The sequence below is a fragment of the Vanessa cardui genome, chromosome 23 (genome assembly GCF_905220365.1).
Source record: "Vanessa cardui chromosome 23, ilVanCard2.1, whole genome shotgun sequence".
Lineage (NCBI taxonomy): Eukaryota > Metazoa > Arthropoda > Insecta > Lepidoptera > Nymphalidae > Vanessa > Vanessa cardui.
The window spans coordinates 5,577,738-5,595,571 of record NC_061145.1 but is presented as its reverse complement, the minus strand read 5'-3'; the positions used below and the strand labels follow the sequence as shown (position 1 = coordinate 5,595,571).

The 17,834-nt window shown below is 33.5% G+C and overlaps 3 protein-coding genes across 3 annotated transcripts; all 3 read right to left on the bottom strand.

The window, feature by feature from the left end:
- Nucleotides 1-543: 543 nt before the first annotated feature.
- LOC124539828 lies at nucleotides 544-5,635 on the bottom strand. The gene is made up of 11 exons (XM_047117187.1): nucleotides 5,495-5,635; nucleotides 5,229-5,419; nucleotides 4,910-5,144; nucleotides 4,552-4,763; nucleotides 4,252-4,434; nucleotides 4,009-4,161; nucleotides 3,032-3,204; nucleotides 2,260-2,334; nucleotides 1,423-1,449; nucleotides 1,298-1,330; nucleotides 544-812 (listed from the first exon to the last, which is right to left on the bottom strand). The coding sequence occupies exons 1-11, from the start codon at nucleotides 5,535-5,537 to the stop codon at nucleotides 578-580; spliced, it is 1,560 nt and encodes a 519-aa protein (XP_046973143.1). The 5' UTR covers nucleotides 5,538-5,635; the 3' UTR covers nucleotides 544-577.
- Nucleotides 5,636-6,064: 429 nt separating this feature from the next.
- LOC124539839 lies at nucleotides 6,065-10,700 on the bottom strand. Its single transcript, XM_047117197.1, has 10 exons — nucleotides 10,558-10,700; nucleotides 10,231-10,343; nucleotides 9,700-9,851; nucleotides 9,240-9,322; nucleotides 8,941-9,158; nucleotides 8,132-8,299; nucleotides 7,600-7,764; nucleotides 7,061-7,233; nucleotides 6,613-6,690; nucleotides 6,065-6,275 (listed from the first exon to the last, which is right to left on the bottom strand). The coding sequence occupies exons 1-10, from the start codon at nucleotides 10,601-10,603 to the stop codon at nucleotides 6,104-6,106; spliced, it is 1,368 nt and encodes a 455-aa protein (XP_046973153.1). The 5' UTR covers nucleotides 10,604-10,700; the 3' UTR covers nucleotides 6,065-6,103.
- Nucleotides 10,701-11,685: 985 nt separating this feature from the next.
- LOC124539627 lies at nucleotides 11,686-17,834 on the bottom strand. Its single transcript, XM_047116925.1, has 9 exons — nucleotides 17,670-17,834; nucleotides 16,621-16,772; nucleotides 15,771-15,853; nucleotides 15,286-15,503; nucleotides 14,535-14,705; nucleotides 14,041-14,184; nucleotides 13,393-13,565; nucleotides 12,323-12,400; nucleotides 11,686-11,841 (listed from the first exon to the last, which is right to left on the bottom strand). Exons 1-9 carry the CDS (start codon nucleotides 17,832-17,834, stop codon nucleotides 11,688-11,690), a joined length of 1,338 nt encoding a protein of 445 aa, XP_046972881.1. The 3' UTR covers nucleotides 11,686-11,687.

Sequence of the window (17,834 nt, the reverse complement as noted above, 5' to 3'; positions counted from 1 at the left end):
CTAAATGTGAATGTTATTTTATTAACCACAGACTTAGGATTTACACCCACCAATATCGATTCGCAATTAGATGGCTTTGGACACTGTTTGAAAGGCTGTCAGAAAAGGCTATCGTTACTTTCAACTGCTATGTGTTCCTATTTTTGTTTACCTACACTGACAGCTGATCAGTTATAAATAACACCTTAAAAGCTGTGGTAACATGTTTTCTCATCTTTGTAGCATTATACGTGAAAAGGATTAATTTGAGTTTGTACTTTGTTACCATTTTTCTTATCAAAAATTACCGGAAATACTTAAATGTTATATATATGGGTTATTACCTAATTTCATAATAGCATTTCCTCTTCAAAAAAGACCTAAAACTAATAAAAATATGCAAAGTACCCTCATAATTTATTATTAGTGTATTTTCCTAAGACGTCATAATACATCTTGTGCTTGTAATTACAACAACGCTATACGCTCTGATCAGAACGCAACTTTACAAAAATGGCATATAGAATGAATGCATTTTTCATGATGGTATTCAAATAAAAATTGTCAAGGATGAAATATTATTTATTACAGCGTAATTTTATTCGTCATCCGGTTCATTGACGTTTTCATCACGACTGGATTCGTAGAATACTTCGTCGCGTACTCTTAGGCCATGTTTTTTGGATAGTTTTTTGTCTTTCTTATCAGTATCTTTTACATGCCTTTTAGTTTTTGTTTTTGCTTTATATTCCACTTTAAGTATTTTGCCTGTATTGGTAGCATCTTCTTTGCTGGCGCTGATCGAGCTATCTTGTTTGTCTTCATCTTTCTTCCTATATAAATCAATTGGAAACAAAAATCGTACCCTTGATTTATTTTAAGAACAAGTTCATTGACCTGATTATTTTTATTAAAAATAAAATTCTTACTACTTCTCTATAAACTGAATTATACATATTAAGCTTCTTACTCTACTGAGAGTCGAGATGGCCCAGTGGTTAGAACGCGTGCATCTTAACCGATGATTGCGGGTTCAAACCCAGGCAAGCACCGCTGACTCATGTGCTTAATTTGTCTTTATAATTCATCTCGTGCTCAGCGGTGAAGGAAAACATCGTGAGGAAACCTGCATGTGACAAATTTCATAGAAATTCTGCCACATGTGTATTCCACCAACCCGCATTGGAACAGCGTGGTGGAATATGTTCCAAACCTTCTCTTCAACGGGAGAGGAGGCCTTTAGCCCAGCAGTGGGAATTTACAGGCTGATGTTGTTGTTGTTGTTAAGCTTCTTACTTATTCATGAATATACACTTACACTGCTCTTAAAATCTCTTGAGGTTCATCGTCACTGTGAATAGTTATCAAGTAAATAATCGTCATAATACAATATAAATCTTAATTTAGAAAGGATTTATGAAATTAATATATAATACAAATTACCTGTCATCATCCCGGTCATTAACGTCACTGAAAAAAAAAAATTAAATCTGTCTGACAAATTAATATATATATGAACTAGTGCGCACTGGTAGCTTTTGTCACGGTGACTGTTTCGTCACTCTTGTCGAGTCCATGAATATGTATGGAGGTGCGCGCACGTTACGACGTGTCAATTGGGTGACATTTGTGTCCGCTAGCGACAAATTTGTCACTCTCGTCGTCAGTCTTGCGCTATCTGCACTTTGACTGCCGACTTTGGCGCGCGCAAATGGCGTCACCATCTATTCAAAACGTAAACACTCGTGAAGATGATACTGATAATGATGTTCTAATAGAAGAAGTGGAAAAGATATCAGCTCTTTGTGATAAAAAATTGAAAGAGTATTCAGATATTCACGTAAAAATTAAAGTCTTTTTCTGTCGAGTCTCACGAGTTCACAGAGAACCACCGTCCCTTCGAAAACCATAGTGGCAAATGAAACTTCGATTTCGAAAATGTTTTGTCACTGTCTATTAATGAGCGCACTCCGCTTTGAAAACGTGACGTGACAGTGACAAACACTTTAAAGTCACCGTGACAAAAGTTACCAGTGCGCGCTAGTTCTAATATAACAGTGAATTGTGATCACTAAAGACCGTGCAAAGTGAAGTAGACTTAATCGGAAGACAGAACTTAGCAATAGCTGGGATTAGAAATAGCCAGGCAGAAGAAGAAGAAGTAAATTGTAATCACTCAAATGGATGAGTGAAAAATATGAATGGAAATGCGACCAAAATATGCAATCATAGGGATTTATTTTAGGCTGTAAACATAACAATGACAAAACAACATATTACTCGTCTTCTTTATTCCATTCCACAGACCATTCTTCGTGTGTTATACCAGTACGGAACACTCTTCGACAGTTTTCTCTGTAAAAATAAACGTGTAGTTTATATTTGTACTTTATTATAAAATCATACATACGATATATATTATGATTTTGATTTAACTGTTTATAAATGAAAAAAAAAAACTATATATACGTGATGGAAATTTAACAAAAATATTTATATAAAATGCACCAAATGTTTTTCATATTCTGTAATATTGAATATGTGGAAATATTTTTTAGTAACATTTACCGTGATTATGGGTAAGGCCTGTTGACGTTCCAAGTGCTATTTGCTTTTAATATTTTTGGACTTTAGTTAGACTTTAGACTTTAGACTTGAATTAAGTTACCAACAAATTGAGATGGAATGGCAAAATTGTGCTCTGTTATTCAATTTAAGTTTATTTTTGGAAAATTAAGGACTATATAATATAATACGCTTGGCCGTTGGAGTAGTGGTGCAAAAAGCTTCATCAAAAGTATAACACCTCGCCTCATTGCCTCCACTGGTGACAGGAAGGCTGGTTCGTTTTTTGCTCAGAGGATCGGAATTGCGATTCAAAGGGGAAATGCTGCTAGCATTTTTGCCACCATTCCACGCGGTCAAGATTTATACAGTAACTAGTTTTAGTTCATATATATATTTAAGCATTTAATGTTGTTAATTATTTTGTTAATATCAAGTGAAAATGATAAAGCCGCTATAATTTCTTGAGAAATATGATAAAACTCACTCAACGTCCTTATTAATAGCACAAGATATGAACTGTCGATTCTTAAAGACGCTAGTATAGAGGAATGGTCCATGACAGCTGTGACTCTTTGGATCAATTTTACACGCAGATATGACCCCAACAACCCGCTCCTTTCCTTGATACTTGACTATAAGAGGACCACCATGATCGTTCTATAACATCAATTCAATTTGAAATAATAAGACGAGTAAATTGACGACCAAGATGATTAGTAAAAAAGTAGGTAGGTCATTTCCGTCAATGTCCTCATAACTGTTCCAAATTACAGTTTGGCGGTAGACCTTAGAAAAAGTGTTGTACCAAATATGTAAATATATAAACATTCTTTGTTTCATTCTTCATTTGTTTGAGCGAAATGGTGCTTCTCCTAGGCTTAATTTTATTTTCACACACATACGAAAATTGATCACGTTGTTGAATGACTAGTATTTGGTTACACATGTTAATAAAGTTTTTTTTTTTTATGGTATAAGTTATAAGTGGTATGGTATAAGTCAGTAATATGGAACTTGCTACTATAAAGTAAGTCTGCCGATCCCTGGCTCTCAATCTATGAATGTACTGTGATGAAATTTGAGCCTAAGTACAAGTGTTTTTTTTTCTAAAAAGTACACTTTTAGTAAATAATTGTTCTTGTTTTGAACAATTTTTATGGTATAAGTTGGCGGACGAGCATATGGGCCACCTGATGGTAAGTGGTCACTATCACCCATAAACAATGACGCTGTAAAAAATATTAACTATTCCTTACATCGTCAATGCGCCACCAACCTTGGGAACTAAGTTGTTAAGTCCCTTGTGCCTGTATGACTGACTCACCCTTCAAACCGGCACACAACTATACTGAGCTCTGTTGTTTGGCGGTAGAATAACTGACGAGTGGGTGGTTCACTAGAACATGCTAAAATCAATATCCGTTTATATGAATCAAAATAATTTATCCTCATATTATATACCTCACAAAAACCGCCTTGCTTAGTAGATCGTCGCGCGGTATAATCATCAGGATCGCGAAGGTGCCTTCCTAAATCAAGACGGAACTGAGATTGATCATCACTTTTCTGATCTAATCGTCGACTCTCCACATCTGTGCAATTGGCGTATCTTTTCTATAACATTAAAAATAATTAGAAAGATTGCTACCTCCTTCCAGCAATATTAAGAATGTGTACTTTAAATTCCTTAAAAATACTTCTTACATCACATATTTCACTAAGCCGTTTCATCACGTCCTTGGTGCAAATCATGTACGTAGTTATGATGTTTCTGAATCGCTGAGCCCACTTCTTAGCGCATTGCTCGTTGTCCATTATGCAAACCTTCGCTTCTTGTAGACATTTAGCATTTTCCGGTATGTGTACTTTTTGGCGACGATATACACCCTAATTAAGTAAATTTATAACACATATAAATTTCGTTTCACCCTATATTTTCTACTTAATAATGTATATAGTTATTTCTATTTGGTAAAAAACGACTTTGCAATTTTGTCTCGTTACCTCTCTAAAGTTACTGCCGCTTCCCCATCCAGCGATATACCCTTTAGTTCCAGCTTTTTCGAGATCTCTACTAACGTTGTTGTAACAAACAAGATCGGTAGCAAATTCGCATCCTTTTTCTAATACGCCGAGTTTGAAAGGTTTGTTTACTTTAACAATGGCTATGTCGTTGGAAGACCATTTTATGCTGTCTTGGAAGTCAAATTTGTAGTCTAAAAAATAATTATAGTATTTTATAATAATTCATTTGTATACAGAAACTTGTAATTATCGAAGTTGGTAAAATAATTTTATGAATCTTATGTTTCTTCATATGATCCTTAAAATCTTAATTTCATTTTAGTTAACATGTACTTACTTTTAGGTATACATTTCCAAACAACTTTACGTCTGTGTCTACAAACGCAGTCGTCAGATTTGTAGTCAAAACTATCCACGAATCTTGTCGTTCCGGATACTATATAAAACTTATCTGCATCTTCAACACAAGCGGCAGATGTTAGGACGTAGTAAGGATCAAGTATGACTCCACCACAAAGCCAACCGCGATATTTGTGTGCTTTAGCGGATTCTTTTGTTAATTGAAGATATACCTAATAAAATTCACCAATATCAAATATCTGTATTTATAAGTTAATTTAAGACTTAATGATTCCGCAGCTTCTTTTTTATCTTACCATGTAAGGTCTTCTCCCTATCCCAACCCTTTTACTGTATAATATCCTTCTTGAGTCAATGATGGTCTGATTCTCGTACTCCCATCCTTCGTCTGCGATTTCAGTTTCTTCTTCGATAGTTCTGTTAACCTTTTCAGGATTCGGAGATGTTTGCTTCAATTCATGGGTATGATTTGTTGCAATACCTATACCTGAAAGTAAATTGTTGTTATAGATTAACTTTTATCTTTTTTATCATGATCAAGATTTACCATTTCCTTGATTACCTAAAACTATAAAAATAGTGACAAAGAAAAGTCCAGTCGTCATTTCAGCAAACCCAAAAATGTTTATAATAGAAAATTATAATTAAGTCTGAGCAAATATAATGGTTAATAAAAAAAGACTTTTCGCTTCATTGATTTCAATAAATTACCATCCGGTTGTAAATAGAATTGATATGGAGTTATTGATTTTATTGCAATTATGCATATTATTCATTTCATTTTTAGCTATGTTTTAAAATTAAGTATAGTTTAAATTTGTTATTGTTTTTCCTTTCTCCTACCTTCCATTGTGTATATAATAAAGTATTTTCTTTTTCCATGAATTCATTTTAATTGTTAAAGTATATCAGAAATTACTAACCTAATGCAAATTTTACCATATAAGTAGCAGTAGCAAATCACAATCTATTAACAATGCATAGCTAGTTATCGATGCAAGTTAGAAGCTACACTTTGATTTTTGGAAGACACATACTCTTCAAATCAATCGGAGGCCTTAGTTCCAGCATTTGAACTATTATATTGTTTGCAATTATTTTTTCTTATCGTTATAAAATAAAAACAAAATCGACAGCATTAAAAAGTATTTATTTGACAGATTATAAGCATTTATACAAATTTTATAGTTGCGCTGATGTTTGGATTATTTTTCAAATTCTTTTCAGCTCGCTGAATGTAACCTCTTTCGGAAAATACTTTGTCTGTGTCAACATTTGTATCTTCATGTGCTCTTTGTAGAACTTGTGCTGGTGATGTTGCATCTATTTCATTTTTTGCTGGTCTGAAAAATATTTGTTTGATGAACGTGAATTAAGTACTATATCTTCTTCATGTTTCTCGTTTCTACTTAGTTCAAAATTATCTCAAATTGTAACTCTGAGCAATACAAAACAAATGAGGAATATTATATTTTTGGAATAATCAAAATATTACATTTTGGAAATAATATCCACTGAAAATGCACCAATATTTATGTATTAAGAAAATTGTTTAACATTTGACCAATTACAACTGCATTTTGGCCATACCGCTGGAATTTTCGTTTCCATATATTTTTTTTATTCGGCTGAACTTTATTATGATATAACAATTAAAAAATACAAAGATTATTATTTTACCCGTCAGGATGATTTTTCCAAGACAATATTTTTTCCACGTGGGTGATCCCTGATCTAAATTGTCGTCTGCATTTTGGTCTGAAAAATTGTTTCAAATTATTAAAAATGGAAGAAGTAATAAATATAAGTGCGGGTTTTATGAACCACGAATGCCCCACAATCGAATACATCGAATTGAAAATAATTTAAAAATGGACAATATACGGATATGTAAGTATTTCTGGGTGGTTGTTAAGTCGACAATAAACTTTATTGAGAAAAATTTTTAGAGAGGATCAACTGGCAAATAAGAATAAAAGACTTTCATTTAGTCTAAGAGCTTATGGCAGAGACCGCTCTTGTTAAATAGATCGAAATACTTATTTCAATCAGATAAGTACTTAGTTAAATATGATATAAAATATAACCCTCCATTTATGGGCCATTCGAAATACTGCCACATACTTACTCCACATCTTTATAAATAGCACACGAAATAAATTGTCGGTTTTTATACACGCTGGTGTAGAGGAAAGGTCCATAACATTTGTTTGAGCGTTCTTTAACGAGACAGGCGGATATGATACCAATAATGATTGTGTTCATTCCGTCACCGTACACGAGCGGGCCACCGTGATCATTCTGAAAATAAATATTTTAAATGTGATACTGAAATTGACCATATGTATAGAAGCGAAGATTAGATGAAATAGTAGCTAAAAAGTATTTGGGTACTTTTTTGATTAAATATCTTGGCAAGTCTTAAATTTTAAAATCGTATATAAAATGCTTATAAACTTTAATATTTCTATTTGTTTTATGCGTGTTTTGTTTACCACGTGACAAATAAATTCATGACTTTAAAAAAAGTCGTTTAAATATCAGAATTGTTTAAACTATATCGTCAATGGAAAGTCCATTTATGAAAACCGTAAATTTTGACGCTGTCAGCTAGAGCCTTCTTTTCACTGACAATATTTTATCTTATACAATAATCTTTTAATATACTTCACAAAATCCTCCATCAGCTTGAGAATTGTATCGTCTGGACTCATTATAGGCTGAATGCATAACGAGATTAGTCGGTACTTTTTCTGATTTTACTGATTTGATTACTCGTCTCGCATCGTCTTCATCAGAATAACTAATATCTTGACAATCAACGTATTTCTCCTGTAATTAGATAAGTCATCGGGTATGAAACTGTTTAAACTACAAAGGCCTACCATTTTTTTAAGTGTGAATTATAACTGCAACACTTAAAATTATGTCATCTCTGTCTTATCTATGAGATTAAAAGGGTACAAATTATTTTAGATGACTGTGTAACAGAATCGAAGAAACCATAATGTTGTAATTCGATACTAATCAGTAGAATTTTATTTAAACCAATTAATGAAATGGTACTGATTGTATACAAGTACATTAATAGCTTTATGTTTTAGTAAAAGAGTTATACTTGAAATCAATTCGTTATTTAATAATTCAAATAACAAGTAATGAATAACAAATAATAAACATTAATTATTTTTAAGCATACGTTACAAATCTCAGACATAGTCTGTCCTATGTCCTTAGTGCATATCATATAGTTGTCGATGATATTGTGATATCTCGCGCCCCAGCGACGTTTGCATCTACTCTTTGGTATAATCTCCACGTTCGCTTCTAGAAGATTCTGCTGGTTTTCTTTTCGCCTGCTCACCCACTACAACAATTTATCACAAAAACGTACAGCATATGTATATACTTTTATATTAAACACTAGTAGTTAACCGTAGCTTTGTTCGCATTTTAGGGCGTTGGTTGTCATGTATCAGGCAAAATAGTAACCTATGTCCTTTCATGGAGTTCAAGTTTGCTCCACACCAAATTTCTACAAATTCGGTTCAGCGGTTTTGTCGTGAAAGAGCGAAAGACAGACAGACAGACAGACAGTGTTACTTTCACATTTATAATATTTATTAGTAAGTAGTATAATATTTCTCATTTATTTTATTTGTATTGATCCAGATTGAGTGCACGGCACACATGTATCTATTAACGCTTTAACCGCTGAATCGATTTAGACGAAAGGTAAAACTGAGGTGGAATTAACCATGGTTTGATTAGTGATGGATCTTTCGTGGGTTTTAGGTTTTTGTATATGAGAACGACATTGTGGTCAAAAGCTGCTATACTATATAGGCAATCGAATAGAAATCTTGCACAGTTAGTTATTAAGATTTATAAGGAATAGTCATTACTACAAATCTAGATGGATCGGACTGATCAAGATAAGACATTTTTGTCCTGTCGTAGAAAATAGTTATTATGAAAATCATAAACATATACCATTATGGAACTTACATCATTGTATCTAGATGTGGTACCCCAACCAGCGATACTGACGACACTGCCGGGATTTTCTAAAGTTTGAGTTTGGTTGTTATAGGAAATTGGTTTCGGAACAAAGTCGCATCCTCTAATCCGTCGGTTGAAGTCGAAACCGTCTTCGATTTTAACGACAGCGATATCATTATTCATCCACCTGATATTATCGTTTTCATGACCGTCGAATACGTAATCTGTAAGTCATGTAAATTACATTCTTTTCTGATCAATCAGTTATATGTAAGAGATATTTAAAACAGTACAAAAATACTTACTTTTCGGAACACACTTCCATATCGCTTTCTTAGCACCGTTTTTGATGCATGGATTGTTATACCTATCGTCTTCGTCAGAGTACCTATGAAGCATTTTTATTAATGAATATCGAAACATAACTTTGACCTAACATTTTATTACATTTTCTAATAGTTATCTCGTAGTAGAAGTCGTAATAGTAGTCGTATTGTCTATTGCAGTGTCTTTAAATGTTATTACATGCTTTACTGTTTTTACATGCTGGCTCAAATTGGCAAATGTTTTATAAATTAGTCGTCTTTTAAGACGAGTGTTGCTGTGAGCCTTTTTATAACATATTAACATATTGTGTGAGGTTTTTTATAACATAAATAAATAAATTATTTCTAAATATAACATTAATTAGAGTTTCATTAATCCTTGAGATTTTGTAACGTGGTAAAAGTATCTTGAATTCTACAATGTGCACATAATACTCACTTATACGTTCCAGACACAACATAGAAGTGTTCAGCATCTTCAATACAAGCTGCTGATGTTAGTATGTACTCTTCGTGGACTATAACTCCTCCACATAACCATGAACGGTAATTTGGTGTTTTCTTATCGTTGCGTGGTAATTTGAGGTACACCTGAGGACATAATTATTTCCAATGAGCCAATGAACAAGCTTCTTCTCTAATATATAATTTAATTAGTGACCCGACCCGGCTTCGCACGGGTGCAATGCTAATACTAAATATACCTACAGAATTTGTTTATTTACGACATCACATTAGAATTTTCTAAAATTATCAGTGTTTATTTACTATATTGTCCATGTATTATATACAAAAAGCTCGAATCAATCTATTTATAAAATAAAACGTATTAAAATCCGTTGCGTAATTTTAAAGATCTTATCATACATAGGGATTAGCAGACAGCGGTTAACGACCTTATTTTATACTATGTAATGAAGATACCATTAAAGTTGTTGTATACGTTATACGTTTCTGTATTTAGTCTTACCATGTAAGATCTGCCTTCTCTAACTTCTTGGCCGTTTATAATTCTACGAGTTTCGTTTAGAACTTTTTTCACTTCTTGCGGTATATTAGTTCCTATGTCAATAGCGTGAACATCTGTAACAAAAGTAATATAAAAAAAGCTATTTTCCATTGGACTAGATTGTAAAAAGTATTAGTCATGATTTATGGTTATGGTATTATGGTTGCCAATGATTCAAGAAACTTGAGTAATTGTATAACTGTTCAATATAACATTATCTTTCAAGATAAAATCACTAACATATAATGTTTAGTCAATTGGCATGTACGGGACATTATATAAACTTACAAAGTATAATATAAATAAAAAAGTGAATAAAGCAAAAAGCCTTCATTTTCTTCGAGAATATTCAGTGGAAGAGGAAAACGAAATTGATTTTCAATTACACGCTATGCATTTGAATTTCAATGATTTTACTGGCTCAAGTAATCGTATCAAGAATTTTAATGAATGAAATGAAGAAATGAAATATGATGACGTCAGTTATTTTTAAATTATCTTAAATACCTCTCCGTTAAATAGATATCGTAGACTAGATAGTATAGGGAACAAAGGGTGGTTCCAGCCTCTTTCTTAAGCACTAGAAGTGCCTAGATGCAAGCAGTGTTCTGGCGATCTCTCCTCCTCTACAATATTTTCAAGAGCCCTTCTGGGCCGCTCAATGACGGTTTCAGACTTTTTTTATCCTTCAAGTATTCCCAACGTGTAGCACTCTGCTACTTTGTCACCTGAGCTCTTTTATTTAGACGGACCTATTTCGTTGTTGCTTAATATTCTCTTACATTTAGTAAACGTCCCAGTGCTGGACTGAGGCTGTATCTGAGGAGATGAGAGGCAACGGGAAAGAATATTTCCATCCATCTATTGGACGATTCATACACACCTTCCATCCTGCCTTGTGTACCCAACGGGTATGGCAGCATTTCACCAGATTACTTGACTATGCCTTTAATGGGACATGTAATACAAAAAATTAAATACTTTTAGGGTATTACTTTCATGGTTTTATATCAGTTATGTAATGAGTATGAAACATTTATGCGTAACAATTTTGATTGTAAATTGAAATTTATTTAAGCTTCTTGTTTTTAATCCGAAAATGACATATCTAATTTAATGTTATTTAGTAATTAACCTAAAAAAGCTTTTGATAGACAAGATTACTATACTATCAAGAAGTACAAAGAAACAGATTCTACTATATATGGTGATATTGTTTCAGGTCAATTTACTAAATAACATTTTCTTATTCTTAGACGGATAAATTTAAAGTGTTTTTTATTGTCAAGGTAGAAAGTTTGTTTCAAAATAAATATTAAATTTGTTTGATATTATGCATTCTTTGGTTTCATTATATCAATATTGGTAGGTAGGTTACATTTGAAAGAAAAAAGACGGAAATAAATGATTGTGTCAATTTATTTCTTAGTTATATTTGTATTGTCTAATCTCATTTCCGCATGATCGACAAATGTTCGCAGAGTTCTGTTTCCTTGTGTCATTGTGTCTACAACTTCAGTTCTTGAATTTTCTTCTATTCTTCTCATTTTGGCCTTCTCGTGTAAAGCTGGTCTAAATAAGTTATCCACAATATTATCATTTACAGTTAAATAAATAATATAAATAATATAATATGTGAAATTAGCAATTTAAAAAAGTTAATAAGACATCTAAAATATTACTGAATTGTATCAAAATGGTTCATTAAACATCTTAAATATTATATGGATGATTATATCTTTTACGTTAATATACACTTTTATATTTTAATTGCAATCTGTAATGTAACTTATACATCCGTGTGAATGTGACGTTCTATTGAACAGATTTGTTACACTTTTCTCCGTGAATGTAGGTGTAGGCATAGATGTTGCATGATCTGATCGAAGTATTTCCACCAGTACAGTCCAGTTGACATAGTCAACGGCATAAATCCACATCTTGGTGAGCTATGTATCAGAATATCAATGATTCCAGGAATGTGATAACTATTAATCGAGAAAGTAAAAGCTATGAATCTATCAGCCTTGTTATCTTAATATTAACTACGTACCCATCTGGATGATCTGACCAGTTCATATGTACTTCTCTGTATGAATCACCGGATCGAAACAATTTAGAACAATCGTTCCTGAAATAAACGAAATGTTTTAGCTGAATTACTGTAATTATTATTTTTATTACAAGGATCAACATTAAGAACTAGCGCTCACTGGTAACTTTTGTCACGGTGATTGTTTCGTCACTCACGACAATTGGGTGACATTTGTGTCCGCCGACCGGCGAACAAGCAAGTGACGAAACTGTCAGTGTCTTTATGTTCTATCATAGCAATGCGCGCACTAGTGACAAATTTGTCACTCTCATCGTCAGTCTTTCGGTATCTGCACTTTGACTGCCGACTTTGGCGAGCGAAATGGCGTCACCATCTATTCAAAACGTAAACATTCGTGAAGACAATACTGATAATGATGTTCTAATAGAAGAAGTGGAAAAGAGACCAGCTCTTTATGATAAAAAATTGAAAGCGTATTCAGATATTCACGTGAAAATTAGAGCGTGGGAAGAAATTAGTACCCAGTATTCTCTTCGCTTCCTTTTTCTGCCGAGTCTCACGAGTTCACAGACAACCACCGCCTCTTCGATCTCCATAGTGGCAAATGACACTTCGATTTCGAAAATGTGTTGCCACTGTGTCTATTAATGAGCGCACTACGCTTTGAAAACGTGACGTGACAGTGACAAACACTTTAAAGTCACCGTGACAAAAGTTACCAGTGCGCGCTAGTTCCTCTTAAACTTGGATAATTTTAAACCGAGAACAGCAAAAAGCAGCTACTTATAAACAGTTACGAATTTGACTTCTGGTTTAAGTTTTACGTGTATAGGTTTAGTAGTTGCGTCAGCTAAGGATTGTGAAAATAACTTCTCATTAATAAATCTTTTCTGCGTAACTTTGCGCTACGTATACAATTGCATGAAAACGAATTCCACTGCTATCGCTGAAAGTAAATATAACTACAAAACGAAACATAACGACTTAATAATCTAAACTAATACCTATTTCCTACAAAGTAGAAATGATAATAATTTATGTATTAAATGTTGATGATGAAATCATACCCGACATCTTTGTAAATGGCACAGTTGATGAAGACTCTGTTCTTATAGACACTCGTGTACAGGAACGGCCCGTAGCACCTATTCGTGCGCTCCTTAACGAGACAAGCTGATATAATCCCGATGACAAGGGCGTTTGAACCGTCTTCATAAATTAACGGACCTCCATGGTCGTTCTAAATTTAAAATAATGCATTAATAAAAAAAGGAACAAACTACAGAATGAGACTACTACTACTACTATTGACATAATTGTTTTGATATTTGAGCTGACTTTCTTTCGCCGGTTCTTCTCAGGTCAGGGCGTTCCTTATCCGAACCGGTGGTAGTGTTTAATTTGACCATCAATAAGAAAGTGTAATGCTTCTATGTTGAATAATGTAATTTGAGTTTGGTAAAAGAGGCAACGATTTTTCAACCAATCTTTCAAATTAGTGTGCCAAATATATAGCCAGCAATAACAATACTTTCTATTGTTGTGATTCGGTTTGAGGAGTGAGTGGGTGTCAATGTAACTACAGGCACAAGAGGCATAACATTTCAGTTGCGAGGTTGAAGGTACATTGGTAAAGAAAGCGATCTCGGATCTAATATAATGCTCCACAGAATTAGATTCTAAGTAGATAATATTAAATGCTATATCATACTAACCTCACAGAAGCCACCAGATCTTCGTCCACTCCCAGATTCGTTGTGGTAGGCTGAATGTAGAACTAATTTTTCAGGATCAAGCACTCGTCGTCTTCCATCTTCTTCCTCCGAGTACATTATGTCTGTGCATTCGACGTATTTATCCTAAAACGGCTTTAGAGGGTGAACTTTCTATATAGAGCTGTTTAAATATAATTTCTGTTACTAGAATAATAAAAAAAGAGTAACTACTGAGTTTCTTGTCTTTTATGATTAGAAGAATAAGGAATATTTTGATTTTCGCTTTTGATTTAACTATATTATATTATTTTAGTTTAAAGTTCCAAGGTTGTGCAACGGCAATTTAACGTTTGGGTAATTTTTATAGTGCCATATACATAGATATTGATCTATTAGCGGCTGTGAGCATTTACCATTCTGTGGAATCATTACCAATCTATTTATTTTAAATTAAAAAAAAACAATCGTTATAAAAATATTCAAAATATTCTTACACTGCAAACGTCACTTAGTTTTGAATAAATGTCTTTGGAACATATCATATAATTGTCGATAATATTATGGTAGCGAGGCCCCCAACGTTGCTTGCAACGACCCTTTGAAATCAATGCCACATTTGTTTCCATGAGTTGCTGATTTGTTGAATCACTACGGCGATTGACCCACTGATGAAATTAAGTAAAACTTTAGTGGATGTGATCATATCATACAAATAATGATGTCCTGACTGATTTTATAGTCACGACGTGCAATCTCAAAGGAGACTAGCTAACGCAGAACATACTGTGCATATGTCTGTGTGCAAACATACATGCACCCTATATTAGTATTAGTGGGATGTCAAATTTGACAAGACCGAAAAGATTTCTGGTACGGGATATTTTTGAGGCACGGGATAAAGCATCCCACATATTTACCAACTTTTGTCATATTTCACCCAATTTATACAAAACGTTGAGGAAAACCTTCCTCGTGATACATCTATTAGTGATAACCATAGATGATGACATGATACCACGCGGGTGACTTCGTTATATAATATGCAATGTTTTAAAATTAAAATTATTTAATTAACAGTGATAACTAAAAATCTAAAAAAAGATGTCATTCCATAAAAAAAATGGCTTTAACCTATGTGTAAATGGGATCGTTTTCTAAAAAATACAAATGACTATAAGACTATTTAAATAAAAGCCAAGAGGAGTTCTGGGTGTAAAATTAGTGTTAAAATAAATAAATTTATACATCATTATACTTCTCAGTCGAACCCCATCCAGCGATTATGGCCCTGGTGCCAGGGTTTTCGTAAGTTTTGCTTTGGTTATTATAACAAATGGGTTTTGGTATAAAGTCGCATCCTCTTATTCGTCTCGTGAAATCGAATTCGTCCTCAACCTTCACGATAGCTATGTCGTTGTTCATCCATCGGATGTTGTCATTCTCGTGACCATCGAATACGTAATCTGTAAGGTTTAATTTCATTTGTTTTTTTTTTTTGCTATCGTTAGAGAAGAAGCTATTCGGCCAGAGCATTTAATTATTGCTGATTGAAATTTACAATGTAGGTAGGTATGATATTTGATCCAAACTCCATGGCGGTATAACTTTGGGTTACAAGATGTTTACAGAGTAGGTTTTCACAGCGCAGGTAACAAGATAAGTACCAAAAATTCTAGTACTTATCACCCACAGTGGTTACAATATCTTGAATAGTATACTACGATGCTTACTTCGTGGAATACATTTCCAAACTGCCTTCTTCGCCCCGTTTTTTATACAAGCGTTGGTAAGACGATCGTCTTCTTGGTTATGTCTGAAATAGATTCGGTAGGTTTAATTCTTTTATAACAAAATACTTGTTTCAAAAATTTACCGGAATTTTCTACATAAAATTTTAATTTTGTTCAATAAAAATAAAATTAGAATGTAACAAGACTTAGATCTTTGTTAAGCCCAACGTAATACAATCATCAAAAACCGTTCATGTACAAATAAAGTACTACCCGAATAAATTATATCACTACACACAAGTATAGTACAACACAACTTAGATGTAGCATCGGCAAAATTCGTAAAACCGGACACAGCCAACATAAGTACTTACACTATCCCAAATTATCAATAATATGATCTTTAGACAATCGTAAAATTGTCAGAAAAATAGCATGCTGAAAGGGAGCCATTTACATTACACATATTACATTTCTATGTATCTATTACTATATAAACATTTTATACATATACTTATTTAACCCGAGTAACCGTACACCTAACTGAAGTTATCATGTTTTCATTTACATTTTACGCGAAATCGTTTATTATGAGACAACATCACAGACATTACTCTGATCCCAATGTAAGTAGCTAAAGCACTTGTGTTATGGAAAATCAGATGTAACGACGGTACCACAAACACCCAGACCCAAGAAAACATATAAAAGTAATGGTAATCTACATCAACGCGACCGGGAATGTACCCGTGAAGACCGGTGTACACACAACTCAACCACGGAGTTCGTCTTATAGTTCATATATTTTAGATTCTATTGATGTTTCCCCCTTTTTTATTTTAACTAGTACCTGTAAGTCCCAGATACGACGTAGAAATGTTTCGCATCTTCGATACAGGCGGCCGAAGTGAGAATATACGATTCGTGGATGATCACGCCGCCGCAGAGCCAGTGCTGATAATTTTGATACTTTTTATTGCTCGATGGAAGTTTTAAATACACCTAAAAAGTATCATTAGTATTTACTTGATTTAAAAAAGGCATACAACATTCCTAAGAATATATATTAATTGTTTTTGTTGGGATGTTATATATATCTACAAATAGGGCTATTCTGTAACGAGAAATTCGAAGCTCACCGCAGATTTCGAGCGAGAAATGTCAGGATGTATTTCTGATGACATTGACTATAATAACATAATTATAAGTAGTGACATCCCTACCATACCGGTCCACCTGTTACATATTAAACACGAGCAATTCTAAGACTAGGATTATTTTTTTCTCGAGCTCGTGTTAGAACTTTTTTTATGGTGTAGGTTGGAGGACGAGCATATAGGCCACCTGATGGTAAGTGGTCATCATCACCCATAGACAATGACGCTGTAAGAAATATTAACTATTCCCTACATCGTCAATGTGCCACCAACCTTGGGAACTAAGATGTTATGTCCCTTGTGTCTGTAGTTACATTGGCTGACTCACCCTTCAAACCGGAACACAACAATACTGAGTACTGTTATTTGGCGGTAGAATAACTGATGAGTGGGTGGTATCTACCCAGACGGACTTGCACAAAGCCAAGTGAAAATTGTCTCGGCAAATTTAGCCCAAATTTGTTATTATCTTACAGAAATAAAATAAAATCATATCGTATCACCAAGATTATAATCATACTAATAACGGGAAAAAGCCGATGTAATGAGGACGATAGATCACAAATCATAAAGTTGCAATTTCAGAATAAATGTAATTAATATGATTGTGAACTAAACTAACGTATCGAATTTCAAAAGTCAGCAGGGGCGGCAAAAATTGAATAGCCTACTAGCCTACTAGAGGCAAATTTGTAAATCCGCCACTGAGTATATAGATATTATATCGTTTTATAATAATTACCATATACGGTCGATTATCTCCTGATTCTTTTCCATTTAAGATTCTTCTGGATTCATTTATAAATGAATTAACTTCACTTATGTTTGCCCTTTGAAGAATTTTGTTAATCTTCGTTGGTACTGTCGTAGCTACACTAATTGATCTAACAACTAAATACAAACACAT

Bases quoted from the DNA above. Each gene is read 5' to 3' on its own strand.
- LOC124539627 (XM_047116925.1), bottom strand. From the start codon at position 17,834: ATGTGTTTGTATTTAGTTGTTAGATCAATTAGTGTAGCTACGACAGTA. The intron at 15,854-16,620 runs GTACTAGTTAAA...AATCTATTTCAG, and splicing joins GTCGTATCTGGGACTTACAG to ACATAACCAAGAAGACGATC. The intron at 14,706-15,285 runs GTATAAATTTAT...TAATTTCATCAG, and splicing joins CGACTGAGAAGTATAATGAT to TGGGTCAATCGCCGTAGTGA.
- LOC124539828 (XM_047117187.1), bottom strand. From the start codon at position 5,537: ATGACGACTGGACTTTTCTTTGTCACTATTTTTATAGTTTTAG. The intron at 2,335-3,031 runs GTGAGTTTTATC...TTATTTTTACAG, and splicing joins GCTATTAATAAGGACGTTGA to AGAAAACTGTCGAAGAGTGT. The intron at 813-1,297 runs GTAAGTGTATAT...TGATTTATATAG, and splicing joins CAAGAGATTTTAAGAGCAGT to GAAGAAAGATGAAGACAAAC.
- LOC124539839 (XM_047117197.1), bottom strand. From the start codon at position 10,603: ATGAAGGCTTTTTGCTTTATTCACTTTTTTATTTATATTATACTTT. The intron at 8,300-8,940 runs GTAAGTTCCATA...AAATTGTTGTAG, and splicing joins CCACATCTAGATACAATGAT to TGGGTGAGCAGGCGAAAAGA. The intron at 7,234-7,599 runs GTATATTAAAAG...ATTTATTTTCAG, and splicing joins CTGATGGAGGATTTTGTGAA to AATGATCACGGTGGCCCGCT.